This window comes from Ctenocephalides felis, unplaced genomic scaffold, assembly GCF_003426905.1.
Source record: "Ctenocephalides felis isolate EL2017-DRISC unplaced genomic scaffold, ASM342690v1 CF-g0.4_SCAFFOLD_01886, whole genome shotgun sequence".
Taxonomy (NCBI): Eukaryota; Metazoa; Arthropoda; class Insecta; order Siphonaptera; family Pulicidae; genus Ctenocephalides; species Ctenocephalides felis.
Window position 1 is genome coordinate 133,848,673 of NW_020538040.1, and position 19,281 is coordinate 133,867,953.

Below are 19,281 nucleotides of genomic sequence, written 5' to 3' on the forward strand. Positions count from 1 at the left end.
ACAATATAATTCTAAGGTAATTATTTTTTTGTTCTAAATACTCAAATCTAGCGATATTTATTAAGTACTATTTGTACTTTTTCTACATGAAGTTATTGATAATTTATACATATGTATAAATACTTAAATATTTTTGCAGAACGTGATGTCGAAACGTACGGCATAAAGATTTACTTAAAATCTTGGATATTTTGTGACTCTTAGACATCGCTATCGCAAGATAAACTGCCACTGGTTTTGAGCTATGTTGTTTAATTTGTGATACCTTAATATAATTTTTAAGAACACAAAAAATCCAAAACAAAAATGTTTACATATCTTTACGTTTCAAAGGTTTCCGAACATTCTGGCACACCTTAGAAAAAATAGATGTGTGTTCGTTCATATAATAATTTTTGTCAACTATTTTGGGAACACGAATTAACCGATTGGGATAATTTTAAACATTCTATTCGTATTGATGGGGATACGTGCTGACTAGTTTTGGGCAAAGGCAGGTTACACTTTCATATCTTCAACGAAAGATATGAATTTTTCCTACGGTTGCACGTAACTTGTATATATACATATACATATTTATATATATATATATATATATATATACAGAGATATATTTATATATATATATATATATATATATATAAATAATTATATATATAATTATATAACTAAGAAATAAGAAATTAAACTTACTCTACTATGAATATCAACAGCAACTTCTTGTTGCAAACAGGGTTCGGTAAACCCACCTTCTTGCGTCACTCCAAATCCTGTCACTACTCCATATGGAGGCAATTGACCACCTGAATTTCAACATTATTAAAATACGTCTCAATTATTCCTTTACATATTATTTATTCATATTTGCTCAAATTTATCAACACATTTTACTTTTTTTTTAAGTACAACTTTTAAATTTATAGTTCATCTCTAATTCATTGTCTTTTTTCTAGAAAACTTTAGAAAATTGCGCTATTACTTTTGACTGAGGTCTTAGAAATGTAATTTGCGATTACAGATCTAAGGTGTAAATGAACAAAAATAATATAAATTGACCACAATAAATCAAAGTGGTCACAGGATCAATCGCTTGTCGTTTTGGCTGGATGTTGAATTCTGGGACGTCGTGCACATATACACGACACTACACACACACATATATATATATATATATATATATGTATATATATATATATATATATATATATATATATATATATGGGGAGAGGGAATAGTGGTAATGGGATGAAGGGTAAGGCAATCGTTTGTGGTGGCTCTCACATCATGGACCTGCCTTCGGGCAGACTACCATTAATTATTATATATATATATATATATATATATATATATACATATACTCGTATATATAAATATATATAAATATATATATATATATATATATATATATATATATAAAATGTATGAAAATGTACTTTTTGGCATATTTTTCTCAAACACGGTTCTGAAAGATCTCAAATATACTCGTTCGTATTTATAAAACATTTTCTAAGTTATATTACTTTTTATTTATGCTATTTTATGTTATAGGTTCGGGGTTAAAAAAGTCCACCACCGATGTGTCAAAAACCAGTAAAGTTAAGCATTGTTTAACAATATTTGAAAGTAGAGGGAAAAAGATGTATAACCAGCTATAGCCTTGATTCTTATGATTTTGCAATTGGGAGATAAACGGTAATCTTTGGAAATCCATAATAAAAGTATTTTCTTCCATTGGTAGTTTTTTAGCATTAGTTAAAAATGCAATCATTTTGTAAAATACCTTGGAAATTAAAATAAGACATTAAACCTGTTTGCCACTTGGCCGTTCAAAGTTACTCCGCCTATAGGGTAAAAAGGTCTAGATAACAAATTTAAGACATCAAAAAAGCACATTACTACATCGATGAAGTAGCTGGCAGTTTCACTGAACGTAGTCAGATAATTGTTCGTTTGCAATGTGTTCTTTGTTGTGATGTAATTGTTTTCGTTTTTACAATATAGTTTACATTTGCTCAAAGAAAAAATTGGACCCTTGTGCCTCGCCCTGCTCTACATATATACTTTTCATTAAATTTATTTTAATTCATTGAATGTTACTTAAAACTTTTCAAAAAGCAGGTCAAAGAAGAAATACTTAAATAATTTTTATCTCTTCTCGCAGAAATTTGAACATTTTTTTTAGGCTCAGTAGTATTATTTACGATTATACACAAAATCCAGAATCCAAAAAGAATCTGAAAAATTTGAAACGTAATTAATAAGTCGAAAGACCAAAAAAGACTTGGATTGGATTATATACCATGTTTTCTATAGAGTGTTTAAAACTTCCAGTTTGATTGTATTGACAAAATATAGTCAAACTAATGGGGTTTATTGTTTTTATAATAGCATTGTATATAGCATTCAAACCTTATACACTAAAAATAAGAGTATTAACACTTTCCACTCGGGAGTCCGACTGCTCGACGGTGCGCTGCGCTCGGTATATTATAGTGCTACACATATCTCTCAACTCGGAATTTTTTTTGTATCGAATTTTAAAATGAACTCAATAGTGAATTAATTTTAGAAATATGACAAAAACTCACATGTTGTAAGTTTAGTTCGCGACCACACGATTTGCCGCCGGAGTGGCGGCATCCGAGTGGAACGGTAAAACGTATCATGCCGTCGGAAAGGCGGCATCCGAGCGCAAGGGTAAAATGACCATGCCAACGGAGCGGCGGCATCCGAGTCGAAAGGGTTAATTTTTTTAATTCTCTAGAAATTGTTTAGAATATACCTTACTTAGCAAAACAACGTTGTCGTGTCAGCTAGTATATATATACGATATATATATATATATATATATATATATATTACGTACGTAAGTACTGTGTCAAGCATTGCAAGGAATAGGTGGTGTTTTTTGTATATCAAAAATTAAATGAAATTTAAATAAGTTATTAAAGAATGTGTAGTATATAAGTAACTGTTTTTGAAATTACACTGAAGATGAGACACACCATAGTCTCGAAACGTCTGTAATCATAAAATAAAGTTGTGTTAAACAAATCTGAGTGCTGTTTTGTTCATATTAAACAATTAATATTCGTTCCACTCATATCATAAAATTCTATATATATATATATATATATATATATATATATATATATATATATATAAAATAATTATCACAAATATAATATAATTTTGTGATATGAGTGGAACGAATATTAAATGTTCAAACATTTACACATGAATATACTAATAATTTCTACATGAATCACAATCTATTTCATAAAAAAGCTAATCGTTTGCTAGTGTTTAGAGATGGCTATTTGGAGGCAATGTTTGTCGTTTTTAGTTGCCATTATATTTGTACATACTAATTAGCATTTTTAGCTTATGATTTTTCATATAAACATGTAAACTGTATTTACAAGTAAAAAATTATATCACTACAGCTCGGTATCAGAAAGCGGGTTTTGACTTTATATAAGATGTAATCTCGAAACGTTAATTGTTGATTCTGTAGTTTATTTTAGTTGATCAAACTTTATAAAGTTAGTGAAGCAAGTTCGTGTAATTGCATCAATGATTATAATTAACAGTTTGTTATAAACCTCACCTTTTGGAGGAAGGCAGATCGGTTCATAATTAACATCCTCCTTGAGCGTCATAATAGCGATGTCGAACCATGGATCTTCCTTGGCGTATTGTCCATGTACCTTCACTGATTCCACCTGGTGAATTGTCCGGTGGGGATCATTCGGAATGCAATTATCGTAAATCCCGAAAGAAACTTGATAAACATTTGCTAAGTTTGTTTTTATCCTATAAGTATAGTGGTGCTATATAGGTATTTGATCACAATCTATTTTATGTTGGTAAGAAAATCACTTAAAGCTTGGAAACATATATATTCATAGCAATCAGGACGTAAGAGTGCTATGAACTGCTGTGATATTTCTTAACTACGTGGCTTTAAGTCAATTTAACAATTAGCCTAACTCTATTGGATATATATTTTATTACTAGATGACGGACGTTGTCCCGACAGACGTTGTCCTGTACCCATGTCTACACTAATTTTTTAATATAATATACTTATATTTACCGTTTACCTAAAAATAATAATTATGGTTTTCTAAATAACTCTCCACGCCAAAATGCATATACATTTATAATATGACTGATTTTAATGTAGAACTGCTTTAAATAAAATGATGAGTCTCAATTCCCACACTATATTGGAAATTGAAGTCTTTTAAACGGTATAACATAACCATAACCAAAACATAACACTGGTACTTTATGTTGGATTAAATTAATTTAATTTTTTATTATTTAAGATATCCAAAATTGCATCTTAAACTTCTCCTAATCGATATCGTGAGAGCTGAATTGTATGTATTCATCTTTATAAAGATGAAGTGCATGTCAGATTGAATTTTACGGTTTATTAAATTGCATGAAAAGCTTACAAAAGTGTATAGGTAATTAAATAATTGCTTACAAAAAACCATACATAATCGAGACTCTAATGTGCGTTTGTGGAATCAAAGAAATGTCTTTCATTTCAATCAAGATATAGAAGCGAATATGGAATCGGACAGTAAACCATCAGAAATCCCAAAACTACGAAAGACCGTTATTGGATCCAGCAAATACAGCAAGATACCTCGCGAAGAAGGTCGGACCAATATGTTTACATCGGAAAAGGTCTCGCTGCGTTTAACTTCATCAGTTTCTGACTCAAGACAGGAAGTAATATCATCTAGTAATAGTGCATCTACAAGCCTCACTCAACCACATTCTGATGTCAAGAAACCTCCTAATTCATGGCAAGTAGTCAATTTCAAAAAAAGAAAAACTTCATTTGAACCATTAGGAATAGATGTCAAAATTCAAAACCGATTTTCGGCCCTTTCAACAATAGAAACAGCTAATGATGACAACTCAGTTAAACCGGCTCCAGTCAGTAAGCCCCCTCCAATATTTATTTATGGAGTTGACGATATTAATGATATGTCTAATCAATTAAATGAAATAATTCCGCACGATCAATATTTCCTGAGAAGTTTAGCTAACAATACATTTAAAATTCTATGTAATTCTGTCGACCATTTTCGAACTTTATCCAGACATCTAAAAGAAACTAATGCCGTATATCATACATATCAATTAAAAGAAGAGAAGGCTTATAGGGTTGTTCTTAGAAATGTACACTTTTCAACAAGCACAGATGCAATTAAATTAGAACTATTAAAACAGGGTCATGTCGTACGTAATATCCTAAATATTAGACATAGAATAACAAAAGAACCTCTTAATATGTTTTTTGTTGATCTGGAACCAAATAGAAATAACAAAAATATTTATAACATTTATAAATTATTCAACTGCATAATACGTGTCGAACCACCGAGAAAGTCCAACAACATTATACAATGCACTCGCTGTCAACTCTTTAATCACACCAAAAAATACTGCAATAGACCATTTGCTTGCCTAAAATGCGGTGACAATCATAATACTATAGCTTGTACCAAAGATCCGAATGCTCCGGCATGTTGTTATTTTTGCGACGGTGCTCATCCAGCTAATTATCGCGGTTGCTCATACTTCCAAAAAATTAAAGAACAAAGAAACAAAACTCCAGTAAATCAATCAGTCATAAATCCAAATCCAAATAACCAAAATTTTAAAAATTCTAATAATTCTAATTCTAATAATATAATAAACAACATTTCTCCGGCCTTAAATCCAACAATTCAAAATTCATCCTATGCAGACATTGCAAAAAACAATTACTCTGCTTCTATTCATTCACCTTCAAATCCTGATTCTGATTCTCTAGCAACACTTATTTCAGAATTTAAAAATATCTTCAATCAGCTTTTGCAACAGAACACCATAATAATAAATATGTTATCCACGTTAGTCAACAACAAAAGCAATGGCAAAAATAATTAAAATTGCTGAATGGAATGCCAACGGTTTAATACCTCACAAAAATGAAGTAGAATGTTTTTTAAAGTTAAACTTAATAGATATCTTATTAATCTCAGAAACTCACTTCACTGAAAAAAACTACTTCAAAATTTATAACTACACTACTTATAATTCAAATCACCCAAGTGGCAGGGCTCGCGGCGGTTCGGCTATATTAATCAAAAATAATATAAAGCATTTTGTTCTACCAAATATTTCTGATGATTTTCTACAAGCAACTCAAATTTCTGTTGAAACAAATTTATATAATTTTTGTGTTTCTGCTGTTTATTGTCCACCAAGATTCAAAATTTCTTGTGCTCAGTTTTCTTCATTTTTCTCTCAATTAGGTAATAAATTTATCATTGGTGGTGACTTTAATTGTAAACATATTGCCTGGGGTTCTAGACTGACTACAGCCAAAGGAAAGATTCTTCATGCAGCCATAGGGCAAAATAACCTCTCTTTTATTTCAACTTGCAGTCCCACTTATTGGCCTTCTGACCCTACTAAAGTTCCAGACCTTTTAGATTTTTTTATTGTGCAAGGTATTGATCTTTCAAATCTCAATATTGAATCTAGTTACGATCTCTCTTCAGATCATTCTCCAATACTTGTGACGTTTAGCACATTTCCTACTCCAGTTATCAACAATCATATTCTACACAACAATCTTTCCAACTGGATTCAATTCAAATCCATACTTGATTCAAAATTATTTCCAAAATCTAGGCCTACAAGCGTTATTGATATAGAAAATAATATAGATTATTTTTCTGAGATTGGACGTGAAACAACCAAGCAGATCACCCCGAACATTAATCCAAGAAATGATAATCTAATAATTCCGCAAGAGATTAAGAAGCTAATTGCACAGAAACGAAGAGCAAGACGAGCCTGGCAACATTCTCATCTACCAACGGATAAGACATCGCTTAATCATCTCAATAACACGCTGAGGAAAAAAATGAAAGAATGGAAGAATTGTACATTCAGGTCGTATATATTGCAGTTAAATAGGTACGATAATTCCATATGGAAACCAATCAGAAACAAAAGTAAACCCCTACAACAAAACCCTCCTCTGAAAATAACCAACCAAAACGGATTCATTTGGGCAAAAAGCAACGAAGAAAAAGCGGAGGCATTTGCTGATCATCTAAGTAGCATTTTTAGCGCTCGAAATATTTCCCAGAATAATTTAATTAACAATTTCGTAAATCAACCCATACATTCTACACCGTTAGGACATTTTTCACCAAATGATGTCTTATGTGAAATAAAAAGGATAAAAAATAGATCTTCGCCAGGTATGGATAAAATTACTCCAAAGATGTTAAAAGAATTGCCTACAAAAGGTATCTTATATATAACAAATATTTTCAACGCCATACTTCAATACAATTATTGGCCCACAGCGTGGAAGACTGCAGAAATTATTATGATCGCTAAACCAAACAAAAACCATCACACTGCTAGTTCATACCGTCCTATCAGTCTTTTATCGATATTATCGAAAATTTTAGAGAGACTTTTGTTGCAAAGATTGTCAGAAGATCATCCGAATGATAGTTGGATTCCTCACCATCAGTTTGGCTTCAGAAAAAATCACTCTACAATTCAACAATGCAACAGAACGGTGTCTCGTATTCTTGAAGCCATGAATAGAAAGGAACACAGCGTAGCCGTATTCTTAGATGTCAGTCAGGCTTTTGATAAGGTTTGGCACTCAGGACTCCTATATAAAATCAAAACAACTTTTCCAAACTACTTCAATATCTTAAGCTCATATTTGCTTAATAGAAAATTTAGAATCAAAATTAAAGATGTGACTTCGAGCATCAGAAATATAGAATGCGGGGTACCACAGGGCAGTGTGCTAAGTCCTGTACTTTTTCTTCTTTTCACAAACGATATGCCCACAGATGATCTTCTAACCATATGCACTTACGCCGATGACATAGCAATTATTTCATGCAATTCCGATATTAGAACAGCAACTTGTCAGTTACAAAATTATTTATCTAGTCTCGAAAAATGGTTTTTAGATTGGAATATCAAAATCAATATCGAAAAATCTCAGCACATAATTGTTTCTCTAAAACATCACAACAGTCCACCTATCATCATGAACAATTCAATAATTCCATTATGCAATTCTGTCAAATATTTAGGCATGCACATTGATTCGAAATTGACATGGAGAACGCACATTGAATATAAAAAGAAACAAATCCAACTGAAAATAAAAGATTTTTACTGGCTTTTTGGGAGGAAATCTGAAATCTCTCTCGATAACAAGGTACTTTTGTATAAAACTATCATAGTGCCCATTTGGACTTATGGAATCGAACTATGGGGTTGCTCTTGCAAATCTAACATAAACATCATTCAAAGGTGCCAGAATAAAATTCTGCGTATCCTTACTAATGCGCCTTGGTATATTTCGAATTTTTGCCTACATAAGGATTTGAAAATCTCAACAGTCAACGAAATGATCAAGATTAGAAGTTCATCTTTTAACAACAAATTAATCCAGCATACAAATCCTACAATTCAAGCGATTCAGAGACCGATAAGAAGATTGAGCAAGAAATGGCCTTCCGATCTACCAAACTCCTAGCCCAATGTCTGCACGCGTCCTGACGTAGTACGCGGCATACATCATCACGTCATCGTTCATTTATGTTATTATTTTTGTATTACTGTTTTAATTTAATTTTTATTTCAACTTTTTTCATTTTATATTCAATGTATTGCATTTTGTGTTTTTTTGTATTTTTTTTTTTGCTCATATCAATTTTGTAAATAAGACATTAAAGTCTTGATTAACAAAAATAAATTGTAACAAAAAAAAAAAATCTTTATAAAGATGAATACATACAATTCGTCCCTCACGATATCGATTAGGAGTTGTTTAAGCTGCAATTATGGATATCTTAAATAATAACTAGCTGTAAGTGGAACTCTGTCTTAAGGCAATTAAGGCATCGTGCCTTAAGGCAAATTGCTGGAACTTCCTGTACCAAAAATTATTATTTTTTTAAAAACGATTTACATTTTTGAAAAAAATTTACTTCGAAAAAATAAGATTTTTGACAAACAATTAGACAAAAAATTACTTTTTTTTGAAAAAAAAATTTTTTTTTTTAATTTTTTTTTGAAAAATAATGTTTTCTTTATTTTGACATATTTTGAAAGATCTAAACTTTTTTTCAAAGCAATCGTACTGCTTTAACTGCATAAAGACGAAATATCAAACCGCGTAAGCGCCGCGTCGACGTCTAACGCGTAAACATTGGTACGGAACCCATAGGAATTTAAACCAAAATTATACTTATTGTTAAAATCTCTATAAAATATCTGATAATTTGATGTGCATATGTCTAATGATCATTTTTGACCGCCAAATGGCATTTTTTTTTTTACTTTTTTCATTAGATCTCCGAAACCGCTAGACCTGCCTTTATGAAAATTTTATCGGTTCTTCACCTTGTCAATACAAGTAAAATGTTTTTTGAATTATTAAAATCGGACGCTCCGTTCTCTTAAAAACTGAGTTACCGTTTTCGTCACTTTTTGCCCCGTATCTTCGGAACGGCTAGACCTGACTTCGCCAAAAACTAATCAGCACGTCTCCTTATCAATACGAATCGAATGTTTTTTGAATTATTCAAATCGGTTGATCGGTGTTCCCGAAATCGTCGACGAATATTTGTATCCGCACATACATACACACACGCACACACACACACATACATCCATTTTTTCTAAGGTATGCCAAAATATTCAGAAACCTTTGAAACGTCGAGAAATACAAAAATTTTCATTTTCGATTTTTTTGCGATTACTATAACTTGCCCTACGGGAAGTTAAAAAATTAAATTAATATGTGTGTATACTCTTCCATTTGTTGTTAAAAAGTGATTTTTTTACGAATTTTAAAAATGGAAAGATGGGTAAAAGATGCAAAGAAATTCTATATTGAAAAAAAAAAACTATATTGAAAATTTAATATCCGAATCTTGTGTTGGCGCCCCCTAAGGCGTGCGCTAAAAGTAGGACCGGCCCTGATTAAAACTTAATTTCATATTTCAAGTGAATTAATTTGTCATATCTTGTTCATATGTGTATCATTCAATCTGCCATACATCTACTGTATTTTATGATTTTAATTCCTGGCACATCTCAGCTGCTTTTTGGCAATAATAATGTAGACATTTCATTTTTCTTGTTTATAATCATAAATTTATTATACATATTCTAATATTGTTTAGATTTATAAGTAAATTGAAATTTTTGGCGTATGATAGTTTTCAAAACAATGACATGTCGTTTTTTGCATTTTTTCCATTTATTTCTATTGCACATACATCCCAGTACTTTATAATCGTTTTGAATGAGTATACAGTGAGTGCTTGTAATTTAATATGAACTTTATATAATAGCAATAAATCTCAAATTTATTCTACGTTTTACTTAGAAAACGTTTGTATGAGAAAAAGAAAAGTGCTGTTTTTAGGGTTTTCCCGGCAATTATTCGTTTTTTTCTCGTCGTAAGAACCATCCATGGACTTCAACGAACATTTAAAAAAAGGAATTGGCCAAATTGGTCCAGTCGTTGTTAAATTATGCACTTACCAACACATTTTGCGATTCAATTTTTATATATAAAATTGACTTCCCGTAAGGTAAGTTATTGTAATCGTCCAAAAATCGAAATTGAAATTTTTGACATTTTTTCACGTTTTGAAGGTTTCTGTACATTTTGACATACCTCAGGAAAATTTGATGTGTGTGTGTGTATGTATGTATGTATGTATGGGTACAATTTTACATCCGCGTTTTCGGGAGCACGGATCAACCCATTTGAATGGTTCAAAAAACATTTGATTCCTATTAATAGGGAGATGTGCTGATTAGTTTTTGGCACAGGCAGGACCACCTTGTGCCTTGAGAGAGCAGAACATCCGATTTGAATGATCCAAAAAACATTCAATTCTTAATGATGGCTTAATGTAAATGTGCAAAAAATGACAGTTTTTGAGAGAACTAAGTATCCGATTTGAATGATTCAAAAAACTTGATTGCTTGTTTTGATGAAACGATTGATTGTGGGGAATTTTTTTTTTTATCTTTTTTATTTCCAAAATTTTTTTTTTGAATATCGAAAATTTGAAATTTAATTCTTTTTCTAGCTAAAGTTCTAAAGCTCCATTATATACTTTGAATAAATAATTTTAACTTTGCACTTCAGTTTATAAAATTATTATAAATATTATACAATGTCCTACATTTTAATTTCGATTGAGTTCTTACTTTTCTGTAGACATATATAAGTTACAGTATTTATAATAATTTATTTGAAAACATTTAATATTTTTCGAATTTTTTATTACGGCACGAGAAGTTTTAGCAGTTTGCCTTAAGGCACGATGCCATACACCACTAGTTAATTTTTTTTATATTAGTGATGATTTTTAATTAGTACCGGGGAAAGGGAATTTTCACTTTGAAACATATTTTCATTTATTATTCTGAGTAAAATCCGAAATGACTACTGTTTGACATCAGGACCAACATCTTTGGATGTGGGTATCGAACCTGAATATTCCATAGGAAAGACCACAATTAAACATAAAATTAATGCAATGAATAAATGATATTTTTAATTAAGAATTCGAAAAAATAAATTTTATTTTTGTCTTTTGAAACTTCATTATTCATTTTATTGATACGTAAAGTGAAAAATTAAAAAAAAAACTAGTGGGGTGGGTGGCATCGTGCCTGAAGGCAAATTGCTGGAACTTCCCGTACCGTAACGAAATGTTCGAGAAATATTGAATGTTTTCAAATAGATCATTATAAATATTGTAACATTGTCTAATATTTATAAGAATTATATAAACTGAATTGCAGAGTTGAAATTATTTGTTTAAAGTATATTAGAACTATAGTCAGAATTAAAAATAAAATCTGAATTATTTTCGACATACAAAAAATTAAAAAAAAAAATAAAAAAAAAATGTTACAAATTTTTTTTTTTCAAAATCAATTATTTTGTTAAGACAAGCAGAAAGTTCTTTGAATCAATTGAATCGGACGCTCAGTTGTCTCAAAAACTGCTATTTTTTGTACATTTAGCTCTGTATCTCCGAAATGGCTGGGCCTGCCTTTGCGATCATTACTAATTGAATGTTTTTTAGATCATTCAAATCGGATGCTCCGTTCTCTCAAAAACTCGATTTCTATTTTCTGCACTCTTTGCTCCTTATCTCCGTAACTGCTGGACCTGTCTTTGCCAAAAACTAATCAGCTCTTCTCCTTATTAATAGGAATCGAATGTTTTTTAAACCATTCAAATCGGTTGATCCGTACACCCGAAAACGTGGGCGAAAATTTGTATCCATACATACATACACACACACACACATACACACACACACACACACACACACACATCCATTTTTTCTGAAGTATGCCAAAACGTTCAGAAACCTTCAAAACGTCGAGAAATGTAAAAATTTTCAATTCCGATTTTCGGCCCATTACAATAACTTACCCTACGGGAAGTTAATTAATTAATTCTAAACGATAAAATTGATAAAATTTGAAAAAAACAATCATGTGACTGTGAAGGCGCCACGATTGGCTATTACTTCAAGCAATTTCTCATCAGAGTGCAGCGCTTATGGTTATTATAAGTAACTTGACAAAACCATTCTAAATTTACTACTAAACTAGTGGGGTGCATGGCATTGTGCCTTAGGGGTTACACCACTCTGGCAATAAAAAAAAGTATGTTTTGTTTTTTTTTTTCGCTGAAGGAAAAGTAATAATTTAATTAAAATTAATTTAATATCATGATATTAAACATAGTTATTTATTGTACTTTAAAGTAACAAAATAAAATATAATTGTAAAAAAAAATTTACAAATAGCGGTACCAGAGCCATTTCGGCGAGCCGCGTCTAAATCCGCGGCACGCAAAATTACAACAATTTGAATTTTTTTCATTCGAATTTTCAATAGCATATTTAAAAGTGCCCATCATTACGGATTTAAAAAATATCGATTTTTGTTTGTTTGTCGAGCACTTCACTCAAAATCGTTGAATTCCAACAAAAAAAAACGGATAGTAATTTGTTAATAATTGATGAACAAATTAACATATATAAGATCTCCTATGATAAGCACTTAAAAATTTAATTTTAAATATACACACACACACACATATACATCCATTTTTTCTAAGATATGCTAAAATTTTCAGAAGGTTTTCAAACGTAAAGATCTATAAAAATTTTCATTTTCGATTTTTTTGCGATTACTATAAATTGCCCTACGGGAAGTTAAAAAACAATTTTTAAAAGTTCATTTTTTCATATATGTGCGATACAGGATTTATAAAAGCAAATTCTGATAAAACAACTGGCGTTGATTTATTCATGATCACCAGTTCCAAAAAAATAAGAACATATCATAAGAATGATTTAATTGTTTTATAATAAGGAAATAAAACCATAAAATTAACTTTACAAATATCAATATATTTAGTTCAATGCATAATTTAAAACATCATAAAATTATAAAAATATCAAAGTGAATCCTAGTTATTACATAACGATTTATAAATTTATTATTTAGGCAGTTTAAATAATGAGTAGAATTTTTGAAGTAAAACTTCTTTAGGCGCGACTAGGGAGTAACTCAGCATAATTTGGACAAAAATGCGTTGCGCTACGACATTATTGGTCATCGATATTATCATTAGAAATGAGTTTGAATATAACTGTATTTAATTGTTCTTATTGAGTTTTACAACTGTACTCAATTTTCGAATATACCAAATTTTATTATTTAAACCATTAAAATTTTATTATTTAAACCTTACAAATAAACAGAATAAACATAGTAAATATAATTAAAAAATGAATGACTGTTTTAAAAAAACTTTTATATTACTGAGTTCAGAATAAACTATTTATAACATTTATACATAAAATTTGGAGCTTGATGAATCAACTATTGTCTTCCATGATCATTTTTTCCGTTTCTTCGACCATTATTTTTGCTTCTGTCAGTTTATGCGAGGCATTCTTATTCAAAGTTTTGTATTTTGTTAAGAGATGAATTATTCTTTCTTCAAGTTGTGCAATCGATGCCTCAAATTCCTTCTCCACTACTAGATTTTGATTTTCTGCTTTTATTCCTCTAATTATAAGTTTCGACTTGATACTATGCATTATCGTTTCAGATTTGTTTTTGAGATAATTATCGTCTGCCACGACTTCCTTCAAATAGTTCCTAAGATTACTCGTACTCATTTTTAATTATTTTTTTTACATTCAACTAAAAATTTTGAGCCTTTTTCGTTTGACAAATTTTATATGCGATGTCTTTTATTTTATGCGCGCAATCATGTCACCCGAAACATCAAATGTCAAAAAACAAAGTTGAGTTCTGTCGTCGAAATCTAAATTTAATAATAATCAAAACCATAACACCATCGTTACAAGTAAATAATTAAATTGAAAAAATTTAATCAAACATCTAAAAATGTCGTGCTGTTTAAGAAACGTAAGTTTTGTATTTTATTATTGATAAGTTGCTATATATTTTTAAGGTAAAATTTTGATGATATTCAGGGCCTTTTCACTTAGAACAAAATCCTCGTTCAGAAGGAATACTTAGGGGTCCATTTGTAGTCGCAGATTTGGCGCTAGTGAGCCGATGAAAAAGTATTTTCAAATGTTTTATTTTGGTTAGTAAGACACGTCAGTGTTATTTTTGTGTAAGTTTACAAAATGGCGATTCTTGTTCGTTTGTGTTTGTATATTTGTTAATAAAGATTTCATCAGGAATTGCTCTCAAATGCATAGCCCTTTGACAATATGAATAGAACAGCTTCAAACTCATATGGAGGACATAATTACTACATTACTACGTAGTGCATTGACATATTAGTCTAATCATAATACACTTTAAGGAAAGAGGTCAGTTCTAGGAAATTGTGTAAGAAATCAAATATACGCTTCTACAAGAAAGGCATAATACACAAAAAGAAAGCTGTTCCAGCTGTTTAAAATTGGATTACCACTTCACGCGGATCTGAATATACTTGGGAGAAAATGAATTGCTTAAGAATGTCAAATTTTGCACGGGATGATTATTAGTTAATGAGAGTTAAGAATGACAGTCGATGTAATGAACTAACACTATAATGCATTATTCACTAAATTTCACTGAATATTTATATTAATAAGTAGAAAAAAGTGTAGAAGTTATTCCAGTAGATTAGATGTGATATCTATTATATATAAACCGGTGTATTGCAGTATATTTGTCGATTTATATTTCGATTTGATTGTATATTTATTATAATATAATATTATCTAGTATATTTTTGTTATTATTGTATCATTACAAAACACAATAGTATTGTAATACCGAATTTAGTTTCAAATACCCGTGTACTAAAATTCATTAATTTTCATTTCAAATTTTGCGCCATTAATTTGAGTGCCAAAAGCAGCGCCACCACGTCGAGCGGAGGACCCTTTAAGTATTCCTTCTGAACGTAAAAATCGGGCGAGAGAAGCGTCTATATGAACACGGGGTATTCTAATATTGTCTAGGATGATATTTTACTGTTCAACTTTCAAAGCATACAAGCTCATTTCTATAATCTTCAAGATAAAGTATTACAAAGGTTTACTTTGGATAAATAATACACAAATTGATATTAAGAGATATTGCTGTATTACCTTATATGAGTAACATTAGAATAAAACTACATTGAGTTTTTAATTATTACAAAATTTATTTATCAATAATTACTAAATTTTTCTAATGAAGGTTCAAGACTTGAAAATCTAAAATGAGATATCATTATATCTTGGTGGAGGTTTCAATATCAAGTTTCATTCGGAAAAATCTCGAACATATAGTTTTATGAATGATAAACTAAATTTAACAAATATAGTTTTTTACGAGATACGGCACCATTAATGCAACTTTATCAAAAAATTTGGACAATATGCTGACCGAAAATATGCTTTGGCTTCAGTTATCACAAACCAATCATATCATATTTGTAGTATGACAGTAATTAATTTATTGTTTTGAAATATTAGTACATATAGTGGTTGACATTAATAAATGTATTTATGCAAGCATTCGTTTTTAAATTTTTTATGGTCATTATTTAGTTTAAGTGAGCACAGAATGCACGTGCAGATTAATTTTTCCTTAGCTTAAATAAATACGTATCCTTTGTGTGTGTGTGTGTGCGGATACAAATTATTGTCGACGATTTTGGGAACATGGATCAACCGATTTAAATAATTTATAGAACATTCGATTCGTATTGATAAGGAGACGTGTTGATTAGTTTTTGCATAGGCAGGTCTAGCCGTTGCGAAGACACAGGGCAAAAAGGACTTTTTAGGAGATTTTAATAATAAGTATACAATTTGTTTACATTTCTATGGGTTCCGTAACATTGTTTCTCCGTTAGACTGCGACTCGGCGCTTATGCGCTTCGACAATTCGTCTCTATGCCGTTAAAGCAGCGAGATTGCTTTGAAAACAAGTTCAAAATTTATAAAATATTTCAAAATATAAAATAAAAATATTTTTTTAAAAAAAGTCGATTTTTTTCAAAAATTTCAAAATTCTTAAAAATCAATTCAAAAAATTTAATCTTTTTAAAATATTTAATTTTTGGTACGGGAAGTTGCAGCATTTTGCCTTAAGGTACGATGCACCACTAGTTTAATTATTATTATTAACTGGAAATTAAATTAGTTTCTTACCCTTTGAAACAATGTGCTGCCGTTATAATATGCCTCTTGGTTACTAAGCTTCCTCCACAAGTTACTTGTCGTCTTGTGCCGACCGATTCCAATATTGCAAACCAAGGGTATTTATAATAACCGACTGGTTGTCCACCTACAAAACGAAATTATATTTTGAAGAAATGTCTAGCATTTATTCAGTCAGCTTATAACTATTGCATTCATTCAGTCAAGTTATGTTACTTATACTTTGAATTATGCATCTGTTAATGCACTTTATTTAAGTACTAAAGAAAGTTTTTCTAATATAGTAAATGTTATTTAGTCTAAAACTCTAGATTAAACATGTGATTTGTTGCCCTATGAACTTTTCTCAAATGATTTTGGAAACATTAAGCCCCATGCACACGATCCTTGATTTCTGGAATAGTGCATACCAGTCAGTTTGTCATCTAGCAACGACAAGACAAACCATAGGTTGTCAAATATCTCCCTTTCGCTTTTTTGCTCTTGGTTTATAATACAAAAAGGCGGAAGGGAGATATTTGACAACCTTATATTTTACGATATTGCTAGACATGTATTACGATTAAGACCACCATTCACCATATTGCCATATCCTTAACATTCTTGTCTATAACCATGTGCATAGCAACGTCGGAAAATGATTTCACAGCAGCTTCCGTTCTCGAAATTTTTTTCCATATTTTACGAATAGAGCGTTGCCCTATTCCGCTACTGATGAATTGTTAGGTAGCCTACACTTTCAATGTCAAATAGGAAATCTGTATTTTTTCGCGTGAATCAACATATGTGCTTGATTCGTGTACTTCAGAGATCAAATTGAAAACCTAATTGATGCCGTAGGAGAAGAACCATGTATATATGCTACGTATTTGTCTGCCTACCATAAGGAGCAAATAGGAGGCGAGGCCTTGTAGCGGATTCTAAAAAAATTCATAATAAGGCCGGCAGCAACTTATGATGAATGTCAAAAAAATTACAGCATTAAAAAAGCATTCAAAAAGCATAGTCGAATCTCTATGAATACTAAAAAAAATATGTAGATTTGTTAATAAAAATTTCAACTGGTTATAAATGTTAAAGCAATAGCCAATGAAGAAAAAGAGGTTTGTTTATTGAATTCAAGGGTTTATATTAGAAAATGATATAAACAATAAAACAAAAGCTAAACCAAAAAACTGTTTTCTAGTAAGAAGTTTTTCAAGCAGAATTTCTTTTAGTTGTGTGGAAAAGCCATAGCACTAATTTATCAAACCTGTATTAAAACTTTTTACAACCATATTTAGTTACTAAATTCATTCATAGATTGCGCTCAGTGTTATATGTAGTCCGTGTTATCGGAGGGATGTCGAATTTTGGCTCCCTGAAAAGAACTCTGACTTTCTGCGCCACGCACTCTTCTAATGCTCATCGAAATGTCGTTCTTTCCTGCAGAGGTTCTGACAGCATACATAATTTTTATTTACTAAGTTTTGGTTATCGTGCCACTAATTAAGAATTAAACTGTTTTTAATTCTAAACTTCATGTTAAAAAATCTCAAATTAAAAAAATACTTTTTGCACAATGTTGTTTTTCGATTTCTATTTAAGAATTATAATTTTTATCGTTGGAAAAATCTAACTTGGCGAAGAAGTTTCTTTTTAATTTATTATTTATAGCGGAAAATTCCAGCATTTGGCAATGAGCTATAATGCTATATTCAGTAAATTGCTCTTGAATTGACTGTTAATAAATATAAATTTGAACACACTCAAATCCACACATACAATATAAATAGTAAACGCTTCGATAAAACGCGGTACCCTGGAAACGCGATTTCCATATTACGTGGAGCTGAAATTACGACAGCCCTCTATTAAAACGGTTTTTTGTTAAACAGCTCATTGTTGGAAATTTGTTTTTTAGTTCAGCTTATCTTTAATTTTTTATCATGTTCTTTAATAAAACCTTTAATTAAATAAAAACAATTTATAATATATCTCGTCTTCTGTATTATGCAAATATATAGGTCATACAAATTAAGTGATATGCACTAAATTTGAATCTCTTATAGCGCGATTTCCATACAACGCGATTACCGATTTGTATATATATACATATATATATATATATATGTGTGTGTGTGTGTGTGTGTTAAAATAATTAATTGTTAGTACAAAATGTGTAACCGTAGTCCGTAAGGAAGTCGTGGTACTCACCAACAATTCTCACATCTCCTCCAAATTCCTCAGGTCTGCCACATCTCTGACAATGAATTTTCCAATTTTGCGTTAAGGATATTATAGTTAATACCACAAACAAAAATTTCATAACGTTGTTTTTAATGAAATATGGTAGACAAAAATAAAAAATCACAGGCCTAGCACTTGCATGTAAGTGCCACTGACGGACGAATAATTAAGCAAATATTTTCAATGTGACGATTAAAATCAGCTGGCGATAATATTTTTGAAGGTCTTATGGGTAATTATTTATATTCAT

The 19,281-nt window shown here is 30.5% G+C and overlaps 2 protein-coding genes across 2 annotated transcripts in view; one reads left to right on the forward strand and one right to left on the reverse strand.

The window, feature by feature from the left end:
• Nucleotides 1–19,281, forward strand: part of LOC113375578 (trypsin-1-like) — a gene marked incomplete in the record, with an annotated part of 382,748 nt that overhangs the window by 23,660 nt on the left and 339,807 nt on the right.
• On the reverse strand, nucleotides 661–19,124 carry LOC113375931 (transmembrane protease serine 11B-like protein). Its single transcript, XM_026615867.1, has 4 exons — nucleotides 18,999–19,124; nucleotides 16,794–16,929; nucleotides 3,611–3,816; nucleotides 661–803 (listed from the first exon to the last, which is right to left on the reverse strand). Exons 1-4 carry the CDS (start codon nucleotides 19,108–19,110, stop codon nucleotides 661–663), a joined length of 597 nt encoding a protein of 198 aa, XP_026471652.1. The 5' UTR covers nucleotides 19,111–19,124.

Excerpts from the sequence above, each read along its gene's own strand:
- LOC113375931 (XM_026615867.1), bottom strand. The coding sequence starts at position 19,110 with ATGAAATTTTTGTTTGTGGTATTAACTATAATATCCTTAACGCAAAAT. Across the intron at positions 16,930-18,998 it reads AGGAGATGTGAGAATTGTTG|GTGGACAACCAGTCGGTTAT; the intron begins GTGAGTACCACG and ends TTCGTTTTGTAG. Across the intron at positions 804-3,610 it reads GATCTGCCTTCCTCCAAAAG|GTGGTCAATTGCCTCCATAT; the intron begins GTGAGGTTTATA and ends GTTGAAATTCAG.